The sequence below is a fragment of the Squalius cephalus genome (assembly GCF_949319135.1).
Source record: "Squalius cephalus genome assembly, chromosome: 25".
NCBI lineage: Eukaryota > Metazoa > Chordata > Actinopteri > Cypriniformes > Leuciscidae > Squalius > Squalius cephalus.
In genome coordinates, this window is record NC_137146.1 from 16,624,002 (window position 1) to 16,645,504 (window position 21,503).

Consider the following 21,503-nt stretch of genomic DNA (forward strand, 5'->3'; position numbering starts at 1 on the left):
TTCAATTGATCACAAATCAGCATATTAGAATGATTTCTGAAGGATCATGTGACACTGAAGACTGGAGTTATGGCTGCTGAAAATTCAACTTTGCCATCACAGGAATAAATAACATTTTCAAAATATATTAAAATAAAATAAAAATCAGTTACTTTAAATTGTAATAATATTTCACAATATAACTTTTTTACTGTATTTTTGATCAAATAAATACTGCCTTGGTGAGCATAAGATACTTATTTCAAAAACATTAGAAAATCTTGACCCCAAACTTTTTTATGGTAGTATATTAAAGGGTCATGTTTCTAAAATGCCACAGTATAACCTTTTTAACTATAATTTCTCACAGTTATGCTACAACACACACACACACACACACACACACACACACACACACACACACACACACACACACACACACACACACACACACACACACACACACACACACACACACTCACACACACACACACACACACACACTCACACACACACACACACACACACACACACACTCAAGGTTAATAATGTGTCAGCACATTCCTTCATTTTCCATTTAGACTCTTTCTCTCCTTTTTCTGATACAGTTCAAACCACCAAGGTTAGCAGAAATAGTGGGAAAACCGCCCATTTTCCAGTCAGGCCATGAAATTGCTGATGACTACGTTATACTTCTTGAATGAAGCTGAGACAGTGGCAGTATTATTAAAATAGCTAGTATATTTCTATTTCTATCAGTGTGTGTCTATGGGCCTGTTTACACTTGGTCACTTCATGCATTTTCTCTAATCAGATAGCTATCCGATTGTGAAAAGACCAGGTGTAAATGCCCTCCAAAACGCTTTCGAGACGGATTTAAATCTGATCACTTGAACCACTCCAGGAGGTTGTTTGAGATGCATTCCAAACAAAACTGGACAAGTGTAAATGCATCTTTGTTTGTTGAAACCACCATTTCACACTATATTAAAAAAATTGACATGTGAGAGCGTGTTATAGACTATATGAATGTCTAGAGATAGTTCAAGGTTATGGGGGTTAAGATTGTCAAGAGGGGTCAAGATGTTAGTTAGTTAAATTAAAATCCCTATATCTTGGCCCAGAGTGGGAGCTTTTTTGTTTTGTTTTTTTAGCATTTTCTGCACAAAATCTCTATAGTAAAATGTATAAAGTCTACAGTCTTATTTGCAGCTGTTGCATTACATATTTTTCATGGTTTAATGCATCTAACTGTGAGCATCCTTACAGTGTAATTACACAAATAAGTACTGAGGGTAGTCCTTGTTACATATCTTACATTTACCATAGTAATAACAGTAAATTATGCCTAATTACATGTAACTAACCCTCAACCAAACCCTAATCCTACCCTAACCCTACATGTTGTTAATTAATATTACTCTGTACTTAAATATATAATTACACTGTAACAATGACACCTTAAAATAAAGTGTAACCATACTGAGTAATATTAATTAACTACATGTCCTTAAAGGTTTAAGATTACTTGAGAAGCAAACTGAATATAATATTTCAACTCTGTAAGTTGTTCCAAGTTATTGATGTTTATACTTAAAACAAGATAAGAAACTGTGCCAGTGAGGTTAAGAAAAAACACATTGAAAAATTGAAATTCTGAATATGTATCTTAATATCTTCTTTAGTAAATGTATATTATTTAGATATTATTACCCAAAAATAGGACAAAAAATACTGATTAATACTTTTTGTGTGTGTGTACTACATACAAATCAACTGTAGTTTATATTCTTGTTCAAAGAAGGATACATTTGAACAACTTTTTGCGCCAGACACACTGACACCACAGCTAGAAATTCCTCTGTATTATATGAAAGATAAACCTGCAGAGTCAGCAAACATGCCCAAACCCATCTCTGTGTGTGTGATATTTTCCTGCCAAGGTGTCAGTGCTGATGTGATGAATCGCTCAGATGTTTATCAACACACACACACACACACCTCCTTGCTGAACATCTGCGTACCACCTATGCGTGCGGACGAGACCTCAAGCACCGGCGTGGTGAAAGCCTGTCACAAGACTTTGTGAGCGGAAAAAACAGAGAGCCGCCATCTGGTTCTGTTTGGCCCAGACAAACTGTAACCCCACCCTCATATGTTCCTGCGCTGCCCTATCCCCACAGAAAAGAGGAAGAGAGAGAAGAACCGGCATAAAAGGAAAAGAGGAAAATTGCCTTTATATCTATCAGCAGACCGAAACAAGAACAGATGGACAATTTTTCCAGATGCTCTTGATTTAGATACAGTGTCTGCAAGGCCTGGTGTGTCTGCAGGCGATAGAGAGCAAACTGTAGGCCTGTTATTGCATTACTGATATGTGTCTGGTTTAGGAAAGAAAATATTTGGATTGTTAAATGAGGTGGTTCGAGTTGCTGGTGGCTGATTTCGGTCTGATTGCTTTCCACACTTGGTGTTTTCATGATGGGATAGCTGCATAAATGTGAACTTTTAGAACAATTCTCCTATGTTTGTAAGATTGAAGTGACTGGAGGTCATTCATTTTTAGGGGCAGTTGGTGTTTGAGGTGACAGAATAAAGTTTAATTTTATGCAGATGTCATGATGCAGTAACTACCAATGGGAGCGCAGCAGAACTGACGAGATCCGCCTTCTGATGCGGTTGGATACTAGTTGTGTAGAAACTAGTGGGACCTCTAGTGATTTATCCACTGTTAGTATGAACACATCTATAGTTATAAACACACCATGATTGGATATTTCAGGGGCCATGCCAGCGCTGAGGTCAGTTCAATGTGTTCTTTCTTGTAGACTAAACCAGCACTGGGAATCTAATGTGTTTAAGTGTGTATGCTGCATGAATGTGTGTGTCTCCAATATATTGAATAAGAAAAAAGAGCTCTTTGTTTTTTCTCCCCCAAGGACATCTCAAACATGAGTTAATGAATACTTTTACAGTCTTCTTGTTTCTTATACACTATCATTCAAATGTTTGGAGTCAGTAAGTTTTTTTTTTTTAAAAGAAATAAATACTTTTATTCAGCAAGGATACATTAAATTGTGGAAGCTTGTTTCTGCCACAGAATAAAACATTTTAAAAGATAATTGCGACTTTCATGAGTTTACATCTCACAATTCTGACTTTATTTCTCAGAATTGCGAGATAAAAAGTCAGAATTGCATGATATAAAGTCGCAATTGTGTGTTATAAAGTCAGAATTGTGAGATATAAACTCACAATTGCGTGTTATAAAGTCAGAATTGAGAGAAATAAACTCGCAATTCTGACTTTTTTTTCTCGCAGTTGCGAGTTTATATCTTGCAATTCTGACTTTTTATCTCCGAATTGCGTGATATAAAGTCAGAATTGCAAGATGTAAACTCGCAATTGTGAGAAAAAAGTCTGAATTGTGAGATAAAAAGTCACAATTACACAATTGTGAGATTGTCGATTGTGAGATCGTCACAATTGTCGCAATTGTGAGAAAAAAAGTCAGAATTGTGAGATAAAAAAATTATGCTGAAAATACAGTTTTGCCATCACAGGAATAAATTACATTTTAATGATATTTTAAAATATATGAAACAATTATTTTATTTATTAAATTGTATAATAATATTATTATTCATATTTTGAAATAAGAGTTCAATGAACTGTGTAGCTTTACTTTTTACAGCACAAATCTCCAGGCCACACAGAACATTTTTTGAAACTAAACAGAAAATGGGCCATTCAGAAGTCGTCACAGTGTTGAAGACACAGCCGTGAACACATTAACACATGACTGCCCATATTTACATATAAACAACTTTTAAGTATCCAGCAACTTGCCATTGTTACTCATTTCACATGCGAAAGTGATTTGCATATAGGAGGTATTTAAAGTTATATTAGAACTTCTTAAAGGTACAGTAGCAAAAACAGTTTGGGTGGAAGTGGTTATGTAGAACTAAATTATGATTGATGATGCTGTAAGAAACCTTTACTAACATTATAAGTGGACATTGGGGGAAAAAATACGCCCCTGGTTTTGTTTTTGAGTGTGTCCCAATGCATTTTGTGTATGTGTGAGTGTGTGTTTTGTCCATAATGAGTATAGCTGATGTTACATTACTCATTCAGGGGGGGAATCCCAGCATAACTGAGGTATCATGTTCAAAAAAATGGCAGAGCAAGAACAATTCAGCTTTAAAACTATCCCTGTATAGCCCTTTGCATCTGTTACTAAAAACATGGCCTGGTTAACATTGGTCTGAAAAAATCTTAGACTCATTGTGTTATCTGGTGCGGTTATCACTTTTTATTGCCTTTCTTTCTTGTCTCTCATGACAAGTCTTATTGGCTTGACTATAAAGGCTTTGTAATATTGCCAAAGCAAAATTCATGGTACAGATAAAGTACTCCTTATCTCCGTTTGTATCTTTATCATTCCTGCCAACACACACAAACCTGCTTTTTATTCTTACAGTTGCAGATATGAATTTTGCTTGTTATTTTGTAAGCCACAATTTCCACATTGATAACCATGAAGTTAATTAAAGATAAGTGAGTTTTAACTACATCATTCACTTGTCCTCTTTATAGATTCTGAAACCTGTTTGACCAAACCACTTCCGGATCGGTAGTTTATGCAGTGCTGCGTTTGTTACGGTATCTTACTGTATTCAGGAGACACTCTTATCGTGACGTCTGCCGGGTAGAATACACATATATACAGTATATAATAATTACAGACCTTCTATGTGTTAAGTGTGCAATGTAAGTGATGTATTTTGTATGTTTGGGTGGGTTTTCACATGTTTAGTTCAGCATCCTGCGTTTCATTTAGTTACTGTGGTTTCTCATTGTTTGATTATCATTTGCACCTGTTGCTCATTTCGTTTGATCTGTGTATTTAAGCTCTGTGTTTCTTTCAGTTCATGATCAGTACATGTTTGACGTCATGTTTATAGCGGTTGTTCTGTTTCATTGTTCTGAGTTTTGAGTTCAGTTTAATAAATCTTGGTATTGCTGCGAATAGATCCTTTTCTCACCTTTATTGCAACCGTTTGTGGTTTGACACGCAACTGCTATCGAGGCCATATGTTGTTGAGGGCAATATTAGCTCTAAAAACATGCACAGATACATATTTCTTAAATCAATTGGCATCATTCCATCCCCCCTGCCATACTCTTTTTAACAAATGATTATTTTTCATACTATTTTATTGTAGCATTTTTAAAGTAATATGATTATTATTATTTCATACTATTTTATTGAACTATTTTTAACAGTATGATTTTTTCCATCCTACCATTTTATTGTACTATTTTAACAGTATGATTATTCAGTCATTATATTATTGTACAACTTTTAACATACTATAATAATTTGTCGTACTATTTAAAAGAGTTTGATTATTTAGTCGTACTATTGTAACATTTTAACATAAAATGATTCATTTGTCGTACTATTTTATTTTACTATTAGTTATATATACTAGTTATAATACTACTAGTATTTTTTTTACTATACTATGATTATTTTCTCATACTAATTTATTGTACTATTTTTAACATCATTTGATTTTTTATTCTGCTTTTTGAACATACTATACAAATACTAAAATGAATATTATTGTCCAGAATTTTAAGCTACGTTATGGTATTTATTTTGTATTTCTTGGTTTTGGTATGCTTTTTGAACTCATGATGAACTTTTAAGCTAATTATAGAAGAGGTCTGAGAATAGGAGTTAACCTGTGGTGACTCACACACGCACAAACACACCCTTGAGCTTGTATTGTCATAAGTTTGTTGACAGCTCCTGTCCTGTGCGTGCCCACTGAATATCATTGTGTTGGTGGTTGTGGATCTAATTTCCCACCTCCTGCCCTCAAAAGAACCCCAGGACTCTTTGCTGTGGTCTGGAAAGTTCTGAACTGATCCTGTTTCATCTGGTTAAGTTCAAACTCTCACTTTTCCTACCTCATATCAAAGAGATGAATAAACATCTAAATTACAAGAAACCGCAGGTGTGGGTGTTTCAGTGTCAAGAGATCTGCTCGTTCATACATTCAATGACTTTTAATGATGCATCAGGTAATTTAAATATCAAAAGCACTTTGTTATGTCATGACTCATAAAACTTATTTGACTGAAAGTGATTACCTAACTTTAAAGGAATAGTTCACTCAAAAATGAACATTCTGTCATTATTTTTGAATGTCTTGCAAACAAATGTGGCATGTGTATATATGCTGACATGTGAATTGCATTTGAGAAGATAACTTTCCTTCAATTTAAAATGCACTTGAAATACTCATTTTAAAAATCTGTTGATATATTAAATATAAAATGTTTATTTTGTAGTGGTTAATTAAAGAATGAAAGTTTTCTAATGGTCTGTGCTCAGTTTGTCAGTGGACCTTTCTTCGACTTGCATAATGGCCCATATATGCTTGGCAGGAGTCTGAACTGTCACTCTATACCTGTTGGATGAAGTACTTATAAAACACGTTGAAGGTTCTCTGGTTTGTGGGTATTTTCAAACATTAGCATCATTTCTCTCTGCTGAATTCCACATTTTCTGTTTCTATTATGCATATGTTCCTCATCTATGTTTTTGCCTTCATACTCTGTATCTCTTTCTCTCTGTCCTAATAGTTATTTCAGGGGATGTTGTCCGCTCTGCACTCTGAGATAGATATTCAAAGATATCTGATGAAAATCCAGACCGTTGGTTCACGCAGAGTCAGTACTAGCACGGATGAGAGTGTGTGATGCATGTGTGTGTTTAACAATACCACAAAATCACCTAACATGGAAAAACTTTTGAATTTAATTAACTGACTATATTAATATATATGTACAGGCAGGCCCTAATATATTTTGATGTATAAATTCTGCATACATTTTGAATCTAGTTTTTAGTGTGGTTGGTCATTCTGATCTGTGTCTTGCTGCATGACTGATTGCAGTGGTCACGGTTGACCGGTGACTGTCGCCTTAAATCATATGTGCAGTGTGTGTTACATGTATTCAGACAAATTATGCTTTGTTCACAATGAGTGGTTCAAGTTTTATGCATGTAGTTATGACAACTACTAAAGGTTCTATCCTGTCCATTGACTAGTCTTGATGGTCTAGATGGTCTACCAGTGGATCATATTATTAAGCTGATAGACGACTTTGAAGGAAATACAACAAACCAGTTACCATGTCCGCACAAACAGCCTGACCATCTTAAATTGGTATGATCTGTTTTTTCAAGCAGAGAAGACAAAAATGGTTTATCAAGCTGGTTTATGCTAGTCCCAAAAACAGCTTGACCATCTTAAGCTGGTGTAATCTTCTTTTTTCCCCTGCAGAGAAGACAAAAAATGGCTTTGTCAAATTGGTTTGTGCTAGTAGACCACTTTGAACCAGCTTTTACAAACTAGCTACATTGTCCCCAAAACAGCTTGACCTTCTTAAGCTGGTGTAATCTTCTTTTTTCCCCAGCAGAGAAGACAAAAAATGGCTTTGTCAAATTGGTTTGTGCTAGTAGACCACTTTGAACCAGCTTTTACAAACCAGCTACCATGTCCCCTAAAACAGCCTGACCATCTTAAGCTGGTAGGAGCTGTTTTTTTCCCAGCAGAGATGACAAAAATAGTTTATCAAGCTGGTTTATGCTAGTAGACCACTTTGATCCAGCTTCTACAAACAGCCTGACCATCTTAAGCTGGTATAATCTGTTTTTTCCAGCAGAGAAACCAAAAATGCCATGGTTTTCAGGAATTGCACTAATGACGTGTCATCGAATTCAGCATGTTATCTAACACTCCTTTTCTTCTTCCTCCTACAGAACCGGGGCTCTAAGCAGAGTGTGGTGTGTCAGAGTCCAGTTCCTGTGTTTGTGGATCAGGTGGAGCACGGCTCACTGGTCTCTCTAGATGCTCTGGAGGTCATGTCTGAGTGTGACATGCCCATCGCCTTCACCCGAGGCTCCCGGTCGCGAGCCAGCCTGCCTGTGGTCCGCTCTACTAACCAGACCAAGGATCGCTCACTAGGTATACACACTGATACACGAATGCTAAATTATATACAGATACACTCATTCTAAATATAGCAACCATGCAGAAAGACAGACTAGCTAGGGCTACACGATTAATTTAAATAAAACTGAAATCGCTGTATGGCTTAGTGCGATTGTTAAATCGCAAATGCTGCATGTTTCAGAGTGAAGCTTGGCACTGTGTTCATTCTTTATAATTTTTCATTATTCATTTATTATCTCTAAGTTTGAGTCGCTTTAACATGCATTTGGGAATGCAACATGCACCAACTTCCCAATCTTCCCAAAACTTGTGATGAGAAGTGCATATCAACAAAAAAGAAGCTCTAAAGGGATAGTTCACCCAAACCTGTATGAATTCCTTTCTTCTGTTGCACACAAAATATGATATTTTGAAGAATGTCGATAACCAAACAGTTATGGGCCACATTGACTTCCATGGTATGGAAAAAAAATACTATGGATGTCAGTGCGGCCCATCAACTTTTTGGTTATCGACATTCTTCAAAATATATTCTTTTGTGTTCAACAGACGAAAGAAATGAACACTTGAAGGCGAGTAAATGATGGCAGAATTTTCATTTTTGGGTGAACTATCCCATTTAAGGGCTGTCAACAGTTTTCCAACAATATAAAAGTTTGATGGTTTATCACTTGAAAATAAAGAAATGAAGACAGCCATAAATATCATTATAGTAATTTTACAGTTGTATTATATATTTATATATAATTATATAATATATATATAGTATATAGTATTTATATATAATTATATAATAATATATATTATTATATAATTTTTCTTAAATACTATTAGTTTTATTTCACAGGAATATTGCAATACAATTATATATATATATATATATATATTTTTTTTTTTTTTTTTTTTTTTTTTTTTTTTTTAGTTAGTAATAATAATAATATTTTATTACATATTTTTATATAATCTAAAATTACAGTAACACAGGAAACCTGTATTTACAGGGGTGCACATAACTGGTGCTCAGGTGTGGTAAAAATAAACGACGCGCAGCAGAAAACATGGAAGGAAGCGCTTTTGAGTACCAACATTTTGGGCCAAAATGTTGGTACTCAAAAGCGCTTCCTTCCATGTTTTCTGCTGCGCGTCGTTTATTTTTACCACACGTGAGCACCAGTTATGTGCACCCCTGTGTATTTATCACATTTTACATAGCAATCACAATTTTATCAGAAAATTTTCCAAAAATCGTGCAGCCCTACTACTAGCCTCATAGAAATTCTGAACAATTCAGAACACATTTGCAATCGCATAGCTCGGAAATCATGACTTTGACGTCTATATATTTATTTCACATTTAAGGAAAGCAAATAAACTAACTCACAAGGGTTGAGGAGCGTGTCGAATTGTGAATGACGGGTGTTCGATTTCTGCGGTAATCTGCTGAGCTTTCTGTGGAATTCACCAGTATGAATGAGCGATCACATTCACACTGCTGCCTTACTTATTTTCCGTCTGGCTGCTAAACCATTTAGTTGCAGAGTTTAAGTATCTGTGGAAGTGTGTGTTTACTTAAGTTTGTCTGTCTGTCTCTTGTATATAAGTTCAATGTCATAACAGCGAATTTGGCTCTGTCATCATCGGTTCATGTAATGGAAATATACGAGGCTCCACAGCTGAAATTCATAGCCTGTACTTAACATCTCACAGGCGTACATTACTGCACAGACTCATGCTTGTGGACACACACACACACACACAGAAACACACGGAAATAGGACTCTTTTGCCAACATACGCACACACACATTCACCAGCACACTCCGAATACTCCCTACATCCAGATAGAATGACGGTCAAACACACACAGGCCTTGAAATGGGAGCTTTCTCTGGCTGCTTAACTCTGATTGGTCGGTTTAAACAAGGACCATCTGGAAAGATAGTTATGGGGAGAAAAAGTGTGTTCACTCAAACTATGCCCTCAATATTCCTCTGAGAAGATGTAGATGTAGGCAGACCTGCAGGGAAAAGCTAGATGTTGTTTAATCAGAAGAAACACAAAGGCGAGGAGACCTGCATCTATTAGAGACCTGCTTGCTGTAAGTCACCATTCCTCTAGTTCAGCGGTCTTAAGTTTCATTTGTTGAGAGATGTCATCTTAGGTTTGTGTAAGACCTTCTTTGAAAGAATAGAGCACTACAGTCTGGTACTGGAAGTAAAAGTCCCATTCATTTTTTCTCTACAGAAATGTATTTTTAACAATATCATATGAGCCTTGCTTAATATTTTGCAATAAACTTCAAATACGTTGCATTTTATTTGATTATATATTGCCGTTTAGTCAGTAGTTTCATATTGTTCCATTTTTATTCGTTAATGTTATTTGCAGAGTTTCGTGGGATATGGAGTTCATTAATTGGTCAAATATGTTAAATATACATGTTTTTCTTGGAGTTTCGCTTCAAAGTTTGTAATGCTGTGATTCATTTCAGAGCTGTTTGATTCATAACTTAAAACTTTTTGAACCGGGGAAATTTTTAAAATCCTTATCAGATTTGTTATTGTTACTAAATAGTTTTCAGTAATTGAAATAAAGTTAATACACAAATAAATATACAAATTAAATGAAAAACTTAAACTTAAACTTAAAAATATATATATATATATATTACTGAAATGAAATGTTTAAGTTGATGACTAAAACTGCAATAAAAATAAATTAAAGCTAAATAGAAATATTAAAAAACATGACCAAATCATAACTAAATTACAAAAATGTTAACTAAAAATAAAAGATAATACAAAATATCAAATACTAGTATATAAACAACTTATGGAGAAAATGAACGGGAAAAATACATTTTTCCAATGCTCTTGAAAAGGGCGGTTACTGATTGAAAAAATATCTTCTGTCTTCACACAGACAGTGGGATGATATAAGAATAAATTTGTAATCAGAATTAATCATCTTTTTCCACAGTAAACAGTATGAATGGAGATGATTGAAACGTCTCATGTGGACAGTATTAAAATTCAAACAATTAGAACCTTTTTCCTTTGAGGCTTTTCCCGTTTGTCTAAGAGTGCTAGTATGTGATTGTGAATAAAGCAGTCCTTCAGATGTGGCTTGGCATTTAGCCCAAGGTGCTCTTCTGAATTATAGGCTGTTGATTGTTTGATGCTTGATAATTAGTTATTAATGTCTGTCATTGGAGTGAAATGGTAGTGTAGAGTTTCAGAGACTGTTCTAAACCCAAGTGAGCTGTCTACTGTTTACATGAGCAGCTGAGTCAAGTGCATTAAACACAAAAATCTGCTATTAAGTGTCTATCTATCTATCTATCTAACACACAACAAACACTTTCACACGCGCACAAACAGTTGTCTCACCTTATCTGCATTCATATGGTCCCTTGTGAACCGATGTAGGCAAACATTACAACTCCCTCCATCCGTCCTTGAACACTCGGCCACACCCTACTTCTCTCTTTCGGCCACTTGCTCCTCCCAACAAATTTTCCCACCAGATTTTACACACCCACACATAGAATTGAGTGGATCCCTTATAGAGTGTCATAGAAGAAGAGATAAGTGATTTATCGATATGGTCGCATGTAGAAATGCATGATATATCAGTGCCATATCAGATATCGGCCAATGATAATAGTTAATAACACTGTTAACTCTTTCTCCGCCAGAGTTTTTGAAAAAGGTTCCCAGCCACCGTCAGCATTTTTGATCATTTTCACAAAAGTTTCATGGCCCCCATAATATGAATATCTGTATATGCAAAAGAAAGAACAGACCCTCTGCTTTTAAACAAACAAACAAAAAGTTTTATTCTAGCTTCATGCATTCCTTTTCTATCAACACTTCAATATGGGTAAGTTTCGTAAAAAACAAACAAAAAAGCAACATTTTGAGCAAAAAGCCTGGGTCTACATTTCATTTAGTAACATTATGTTTTGATTTATATGCTGTTTAATGTTGATTGTGTTATTTTACGTATGCATTTATGTTTACATATGATATCGCTTGTTTCTGCTTCTTCTTCGCTTGTGTTTTGAAGATGCATAATAGCGCCCCCCCACTGTATAACAGTGAAAACATGGAAAGCCGGAAATTTCTGTCATTGGCAGGGAAGCGTTGTCTCACAAATGACGGCAGGGAAAGAGTTAAATGTCCTTTTTAACATTTTTTTGTACATTATAATGTTCTGATGCCTAAACTCGTGATTTTAGTTTTAAGTGTTGTATTTTTAATTTATTTAGACATAATAGTGTAGTTGCATGCTTCGCTCAATCTTTCTTCATGTTTCCTCTTTCTGTTTTTCAGGGGTGTTGTATCTGCAGTATGGAGACGACACAAAGCAGATACGCATGCCTAATGAGATAACGAGTGTAGATACAGTCAGAGCTCTGTTCGTTAGTGCCTTCCATCATCAGCTCAACATGAAAATGCTGGAGTCGCCCAGCACCGCCATCTACGTCAAAGATGAGACCAGGAACGTGTACTATGAACTCACTGATGTCAGGTGAGTGTGTGTGCATCAGATTCAGCCACTTTAAAGGAATAGCTCACCAAAAATTTAAAATTATCCCATAATTTACTCACCCTCAAGTCATCCTAGGTGTATAGTATATGACTTTCTTCTTTCAGCCGAACAAAATCGATAAAGAATATCCTGGCTCTTCCCAGCTTTGCAGTAGAATTGAATAGTGCCCGAGTTTTTGAAGCTCAAAAAAGCGCATCCATCCATCATAAAAGTAATCCATACGACTACAGTGGGTTAATAAATGGTTTCTGAAGTGAAGTGATGGATTTTTGTGAGAAAAATATCCATATTTAAACCTTTATAAAATATAATCACTGGCTTTCGGCAACTGTGTATGTTCTCAAGAGAGTCGAATTTTCACAGAAAGGTAACCTCTGACCTGACGTAAGACTTAGCTTCTCTTCTCTTATATCGAAATACTCTTACATTTTTCTTCAAAACTTCTCGTTTTAGACTTCTAATTCCTAATTCTAAGCCAGTGATTATAGTTAATTAGGTTTTAAATATGTGACCCTGGAACACAAAACCAGTCACATGGGTCAATTTTTTGAAATTGAGATTTATACATCACCTGAATAAATACGCTTTCCATTGATGTATGGTTTGTTAGGATAGGACAATATTTGGCCGAGATACAACTATTGAAAATCTGGAATCTGAGGGTGCAAAAAAATCGATTTTTTCTAATTTTTACATTTATGTTCGCGATTGTGCAGCATTCACTCACAAAAATAAATGTTTTATATATTTACGGTAGGAAATTTACTAAATATCTTCATGGAACATTATCTTTACTTAATATCCTAATGATTTTTGTCATAAAAGAAAAATCTATAATTTTGACCCATACAATTTATTATTGGCTATTGCCACAAATATACCCGTGCGACATGTGACTGGTTTTGAGATCCAGGGTCACATATGGATATTTTTCTTACAAAGACCCATCACTTCACTTCAAATGGCATTTATTAACCCACTGGAGTCGTATGGATTACTTTTATGTTGGATGGATGCGCTTTTTGGAGCTTCAAAAACTAGGACACTATTCAATGCCATTACAGAGCCAGGATATTGTTTATATAACTCTAAATGTGTTCACCTGAAAGAAGAAAGTCATATACACCTAGGCTGTCTTGAGAGTGAGTAAATTATGAGATCATTTTCATTTTTGGGTGTACTTTCCCTTCAAAGTCCCTTCCTTCCTCATTCCACATGCTTCCTTTTGTTTCGATCAACACAGCAAGTGACATTCTCCGAGGTCCAATTGCACCTCTCTTTCCTGTTCGATTGCTTTTTCCTTGAGAGCAAACTTAGGAATCAAATCTCTCATGCATTGATTTACAGGAATTGTGCAGCTGGTAAAGAATTGTAAATGAATGGAAATTAATATTCTGTTATCATTTACTCACCCTCATGCTGTTCCAAACCCGTATGACTTTCTTTCTCCTGTGGAACATAAAATGAGATTTTTAACTGAATGTTCATGCAGCTTTTACCAAACGACAAAAGCATACAGTGACTAGTGACAAGCTCTGAAAAACGTCACAAAAGGACCATAATTGTGTCATAAAAGTAGTCAATCCCACTGGTTCACTATATTCCAAGCCTTCCGAATTCATATGATAGCTTTATGTGAGGAACACACTGAAGTTTAAGTTATTTGCTGAAAATGTTCTGAAAAGGCTCTCAAATTTCATTTGCAAAACTAAGACATTCATATTGGTTGGAGCGAATAAAGGATGACAGACTTTTCATTTTTGGGTGAATTATTTCTGTAATATGGACCTATAGCTCTGGAAATCTTCAGTAATATTTATTTGAACCATCTGTAAATAAGCCACCCTCACTCACATACACACAGACATTATAACTAAATATAATTTACTGAATTACAGTCAAAGCGAGACAGCTAAAGTAAAAATGGCCTCACATCATTTGTTTCTCTTACTTTAAACCAATAAACCTGAACGTCATACATCACCCACCAGCACAGCTAATGTTAACATACCACCACTTATGTCACACATCAAACAAACACTCCAACGTATCTTTCACTCTCATTTTCTCTGGTCTTTCATCTTTCCCTCCATCCTCAGCCGATCTCTAAACACTTATGTGTGCATAGCTTTCCTTCCCTAATGTATCTCTCTACCAGTTTACAGAATTAAGAGTAAACCACAACACGTTCTCAGTAGGGAATCACCTTTGAAAGACCTGATGAAATGAAAACTTGAGCTATCTACATGCTAGTATACTGCTAAAAGTTGACCAAATTAACTTCTAGTATACACTACCTTTCTTACAGTATTGTTTGGTTTTTTTTTTTTAGATGTTTTGGAAATAAATCTGCATTTATTTGATCAAAAATACAGTAAAAACAGTAATACCCCCCCAAAATACTTTTAAAATGACCAGTGTTTCACTTCTGGGGAAACAGATGAAAAGTATTGATGACTCAGCTTGCACTATGCAGATTTTTGTCCAATTAGATGTTTTCTAGATTGAGTATGACTGTTCCTGTTTCAGCAGAAAACACTCCAATATATGAAATAATCATGTGATCAGATCCAATGATTTCCTTTTTTTTTTTTTTTTTTTTTAAAGAACTGGCCACAACCAAATTTAATCATTGACTTTTTCTCAGATCTAATGAGACTGTAAATAGTGACTCATACACATATTGTCCTGTAGGCAGAGGAGCGGTCAGTACATTTACAATTCCATGATGATGCAACATGTACCAAAGTACCAAAGACAACTCCTTTTTTATCACGGCTGTAAATGTGAATAATAGCCACATGACCACATATCAGACTACAGGAGAAAAATGCTCACGTCACTTTATTCAAATCGGTATAACAGGCAAACTCCTTTTGAGAGGTCCAGGAAGACAGAGACTTAAAAACATAAATAGCCAAACTTGGTTAGTAGACAGTTAATGTTTTAGCTCAATGCTGTATTAGTAAATCATTTCTGGACCTTCAGAGAATTATAGTCTGGACATTAACGGATATCTCAGCCACCATGGATTTTGTAACAGTGAGTCGTAGCTTCTCATCTTCATCTCCAGTTTCTCGCTCCAGCTCGCCTGTGTCTCTCAGCGAATCGCTTTATTCTCGTGATTCCTTTGACCTCTCTCGCTGCCACTCTCCGCTCTCGCGTGTTGATATACCGTCGGCCCTAGTGCACCCTGTTGTGGCAGAGCTCAGGGGCCGACCTTCAGGGTACCGTACGCGACCCCGATCGGATGGTGACGTTTGGTCTGAATATGTGACGGATGTGGATTTCTCCCCGCACAGGAACATCACAGATCACTCCTGCCTGAAGGTGTACCACAAAGACCCAGCGCAAGCGTTCAGTCATGGAGCCCGGCCAAGCAATGGAGATGCAAGGGTGAGTGCCATGCTAGTGTGGACATTTTTGTTAGACCAATGAGAAGTCAGAATCCTTAACGGAGATATGTTTTTGTGAATGGTTGGATAGCTGATGGAAAATTTCAGTTTGACTTGCTTTGTATTTGGTCTTGATAATGTCAATTTTGTATTTGTGATCTAAATACTTCAGACTTCCACACTGCACGTCTGAACAGATACATATTACTCAAGGAGAGCAGTAGAAAAATTAGATTATCAAATAATTTATGGAGTTTGGTGGCGTTGAGAACTCTGGATAGTCACCCAACAACCTACATGTTAGGTCCACTAGTCTATCTACTACTGTTCAAAAGTTTGGGGTCGGTAAGATTTTTTGATGCTCACTAAGGCTGCATTTATTTGATCAAAAACAAAGTAAAAACAGTAATATTGTGACATATAATTGCTATTTAAAATAACTGTTTTCTATTTGAATATATTTTAAAATGTAATTTATTCCTGTGATGCAAAGCTGAATTTTCAGCATCATTACTCCAGTCGTCAGTGTCACATGATCCTTCAGAAATCATTCTAATATGATGATTTGCTGCTCAAGAAATATTTCTTATTATTATCAATGCTGAAAACAGTTGAGATGCTTATGAATTTAGTTGAAACCGTGATATTACATTCGCGTAATATCGGTAAAATAATCGGTAAAATGATATTTTATTACATTATAAATGTTTTAAGTATTGAACTTTTGATCAATATAATGTGTCCCTGCTGAATAAAAGTATTAATTGCTTCAAAAACAATGTACTGACATCAAACTTTTGAACGGTAATATGTGTGTGTGTGTGTTTATATATATATTTATATCAAAGTCATTTTTAGATTTGCTAAAGATTTAACAGTTAAACAATTAAAATAGATGAGATAAAATAAATGAGCATGAACAATTAAATTAGTTGATAAATATTGAGTATTAATTGATAAGGTAAATAAAAATCCCTGTTATCGGCCGATAACCGATATTTTTCCGATATATATTGTACTTAGCATCCGTGTATTTGGTGGACGTGACTTTTAACAAACGTAATTATAGTAGGCTTCTATACTTGTTTGAACAACCTACTAAGTAGTCAGTTTTTCCAAATCCTTCTGTAATGCCCACATGTTGCCACTTTTCATTTTTTGGCATGCTCAGAAAAATGAACTGAGGGCATTATTTAAATAACAGGTCCCTTCCCGGCCTCCACTTTTCTTTTCGGCCATCACCAGGGATCCCTCTGCTCTTCACAGTTAGAGTCACCCCCACCCCAGTCACCCCATTCCAATCCTTTCATGTCCGTCTTTGTCCCCCGGGCCTAATTTCAGGGGGATTGGATCAGGATTGAAACAGAATTGGTGGAAGCACTGAATAGAGAGCAAAGGCTTTTTCCTCGTTCCTTTTCCTCCCATAATCCTCTCTAATCTCTTGCCATGCCGGCCCTGTTTGTTTGGTGGTGAATCTGTGATGTGACGGAAATTAGATCGCAAGGCTTTCATTTTCTCTCTGTGTTACCCCAAATTTAACAAGGTAGCCCCAGACTTTTGTCTGTGGTAATCCTCGGTTTGGCTTTGACCAACTCGCACAACTAATATGCATTTGATTAGAGTTTTAGAAGCTGCCGTAAGAGCCCTTAAGGGAAGTTGTGAAAGTTCAAGGAAGTGAAGGACTTTGCTCACTATATTTTGTTTGATTTTTGTTTTGAGAATGTGTGCAAAGTTAGAAGTTGAAAGGCGCATTGTTTGTGTCACGTGTCCATGTCTAAGTGGATTACACTATATGGTGAGTGATGCCTTACAGTCGCATATGTACACGTTTAAAGGGAGAGAGAAAGAATACAAAAGATAGAGACTATTATCTGTTTGCTGACAAGAGAGTGAGAACAAGTTGTTCAGACAGTTGCCAAAGTTCACAGGAAGGGTCAGTGTTTGTCATTGTGGAAGTTTAAAGAGATTTTTTGAAATGGCTATGAGATTTGCATGTTGGTATTTTACTTTTAGGCAAATGTGTGACTGTAGAAGTGTTTGGTCTTGGGTCGCCATCAAGTTCAGGCACAAATTAGAACAATAGTAATACATTTAACAAGTCAATGAAAGTGTAATCAGCTAGAAACTGTGACATACTTCACAATTGGACTGTGCGGGGTTCCTTGTCACTATTAAATAGCCTGTTCTACCCTCAAGAGGTTATTGCATAACAGCTATCAAGGCTTTAAGTTTCGTACAAGCTCTCACATGCTTGACCACGTGACTGACATGGATCACAGGCTTGACGCCCAGCTCATATTGTGTTTCTGTAAAAACATAGCTGCCACTTTGCACGAAAAGGATACAAAATAAGACCTGAAGAATCTTTTGCAACAAATGATCAATAAAATAAGCTGCTTAACCTTCAGAAAATATCCTTTTTTGGACTGCAGTTGTTATCATTTATTTATTGTGTTACTTGCATTTTTGGGACTGCTGTTTTTAATACACTTGCACAACTGTTATAATAACATTTGTAACTATATCAATTCAGTAGATTATGTCAAGAAAAATTATGGTTGCTCTTTGCAACCAAGAGGGATGCAGGCGTATCTAACTAGATACTTTTCAGGCAATGTAGATAATAGTTAGACAGTACTTCATCAAACATATCTAATGCATCTCATAACAAATAATACAAAATATATTTTGTGCCTATAATGCTGTAATGGGACACTCAAGTCTACAATAGTTGTTGTTTGTACCTGTTGGCTGATTGGTCTTATAGATGAGTGGATTTTATACGAGTATTCTGGTCTGTATGTGTAGCAGAGCGATGTGATATGAAGTAAATGTCTTTAAACTCAGTAAAGATGACTTTAATCTCTCAGCCAATCAAAAAAGCAGTAAATCGTATTTCTTTCATGTCACATGAGCGTCATTTCACTCCTTCCATCTTCTCCAATTGTGGAAAAGGGAAACATTCAATGTCAACACACAGCAGTGGACGTCCATAAACAATGGTTTATATTCACATGAAACCTGAGCATGAATCAATATGCCAGTGAAAACTTTAGGACATAATTATTTGTTGATATGTAACATAAGACACATTGTTAATGGTTTATTGACTCGTCTTTGTCAGGCGTGACAGGCTAAACGACATGTTGTATAAATATGGAAATATATCCAGTTGGGAGCGTTGCCTGCAAATCTCCCAGTATAATTGTGTTTGTTTCAGTAATTCAGATATGGCAATTGAGCTTGATTTGAGGCCAGAACGCACACACATGATGAAGACCATGCACAAACACACACTCTGATGTTTTGGCCACAGATGTTGTTATTGTAACTGTCAGGGGACAAGAGATCCATTATTCTTTCATCCAGTGCTTATACTGAAGTACACACACACACACACATACATGTGCATGAGCGAACACACACAAAGCACATGACCAGACAGTCTCAGTTCAAACAGGCGTGGAGATACTCAGACAGACTTAACAGACTAATCAAATAAGCCCTGCACCTGTTCAAATACACCATTTGTGCCTGTGACAGAGAGAGAAGAAGAGTCTTGATCATTGTCATAACTTCCTGTTGATAGCCTACTTGATAGGCCTTTTTTATTATTATTATTATTATTATGCAGGAAATTATTTAAGAATGCAGTTAACAAGCATAACTGGCCCGGCACAATATTGAATATTTCCTAGCCAGACAACAGTCAAGCATAATAAAGTAAAATGATAAAGTGATGCACCCAGGATGTTTATTTTATAACACAGGTGAGATGGCGTTTCCGCCTGACGCACCTCCTCCGGTGCCATTAAACATATGTGTCACAAAGTGCCCAGAGACTTGGATGAAGATTCAAACGCAGCTTTTATTGGGGCAACCCAGAATCGTGATCCATAAAACAGGCAATAGGTAGTAATGGCAATTTCAAAACACTGCTTCATGAAGCTTCGAAACCTTTACAAATCTTTTGTTCCGAATCAATGGTTCGGAGCGTGCATCAAACTGGCAGAGTCACGTGATTTCAATAAACGAGGCTTCAATTTGTCATAACTGTTTCGAAACACTTCGAAATTTCAATGGTTCACCGCTGGGGGCGATGATCTTTGTCAACCGATGAATCATGAGGAGTCACTGAGAACCAATGAACAACTGTCTGTTGCTTTTATACATTTGTAAATGTTTTAATTAGAAATTAGTATATTTAAAATGAATAATGGTAGTCTCTTATTGGCCTGTTTGCTGAGCCATTCATAGAACAAACCCTGACAATTGCTAAAAGAACATATAGACACTTGATAATCTTATTAGTTGATTAGATAATTGCATTTGAAAGATTTTATTTGAAAAAAAAATTGCAATAGATATGTAAAAGATGTTTTTATGCATGTTTTCCCCAGGTTTTTGTTGCATTTACACTGTTCTGACCACTAGGCGTCACCGTGAAGACGGGTGTTGGATTGTTTCTAAGCCTCGACACAATACGGCACATTTGCTTCAACTGTTTCAGTGTTCCAAGAAGCCTCGATTACTAGCCCACCTAGCAATAGGTCAAAACACAGTTCAGATAATCCAAAAACACAACAGGGCAGAAAAGCACAGGCAGACAGGAAAATCCAGGAAACCAGGCAAAGTCAAAACCAAAAACTTGTATAACCGGAGGGAGAGCACTCAGAAATGCAGTGTGACACTTACAAGACTTCACGAAAGGAAACACATGGCTTATATACACAGACATAACAAGCTAATGACACACAGCTGGATGTAATCACACAATAATGAGTCCAGGCAAAGGTTTATGGGAAATGTAGTTCATGATGGAATGGCAAAGGACTAGGGCGGAGTGCCCTCTGGTGGCTACAGGCACTCCGGCTGGCTGGTGTGACAATGAATGTAAACGTTTCTGTGTAGCAGTTCATTTAATTGCTAATTTATTTTAACTGCAATTTAATAAAAACATTTAAACCAATAGTTGGAACACTTAAACATAGGTTGAAACAACCCAGCATTTTTGAGTGTACAGATACAGTTTGAATCTGTGTGTATCCGTACTACCCACGCGCACACACATCTGAGCTCACACGTATTCAACCACATACCAGTCTGTTAAAACAGAAAGCAGATTATTGTGCAGCGTGACTGACCACAGTTTACAGATGACTGTTAATTTGAAACAGACCCATAAAAAAGCAATCCAGCTCTCTGCAAGGAATCTAAAATTGATCATAGCACAGGGTCCGTGTCAAGAGTAATGGTGTCTTTTGCCTACACTTTCTGGTCATAGGTTTTCAACAAGGCCTTGTGGCATTTTATCTGAGAAAGATAGAGGAGCAGAAAATGAGTGGAAAAGGGGGCATCAGAATTTGTCTTTAATCCCTCTTGGGCCAAACTCAAACCAAATGTTCTCATTCCATCATCTTTTGATTTCTTTATTTATCACAGGTTTAATGTTTCATGTCAACCTTCCTCCAGCAAAATTCTCTACCTTTTAAGGTAATGCCGAGAAAATGAAAAGATGAGAACCCGGAGATGTTGAG

The 21,503-nt window shown here is 36.2% G+C and overlaps 1 protein-coding gene across 15 annotated transcripts in view; it reads left to right on the plus strand.

The window, feature by feature from the left end:
- kiaa1217 (KIAA1217 ortholog) overlaps positions 1 to 21,503 on the plus strand; it is a 128,810-nt gene that overhangs the window by 84,815 nt on the left and 22,492 nt on the right. For 12 of the 15 annotated variants that reach the window (XM_079863249.1, XM_079863251.1, XM_079863239.1 and 9 more), the window contains 4 exons: positions 6,643 to 6,729; positions 7,826 to 8,030; positions 12,352 to 12,550; positions 15,874 to 15,967. In XM_079863249.1, coding sequence (XP_079719375.1) covers positions 6,643 to 6,729; positions 7,826 to 8,030; positions 12,352 to 12,550; positions 15,874 to 15,967 — 585 coding nt within the window. The remainder of the gene's footprint in view (positions 1 to 6,642; positions 6,730 to 7,825; positions 8,031 to 12,351; positions 12,551 to 15,873; positions 15,968 to 21,503) is intronic. The other 3 variants (XM_079863246.1, XM_079863240.1, XM_079863241.1) reach the window with 1 other exon arrangement.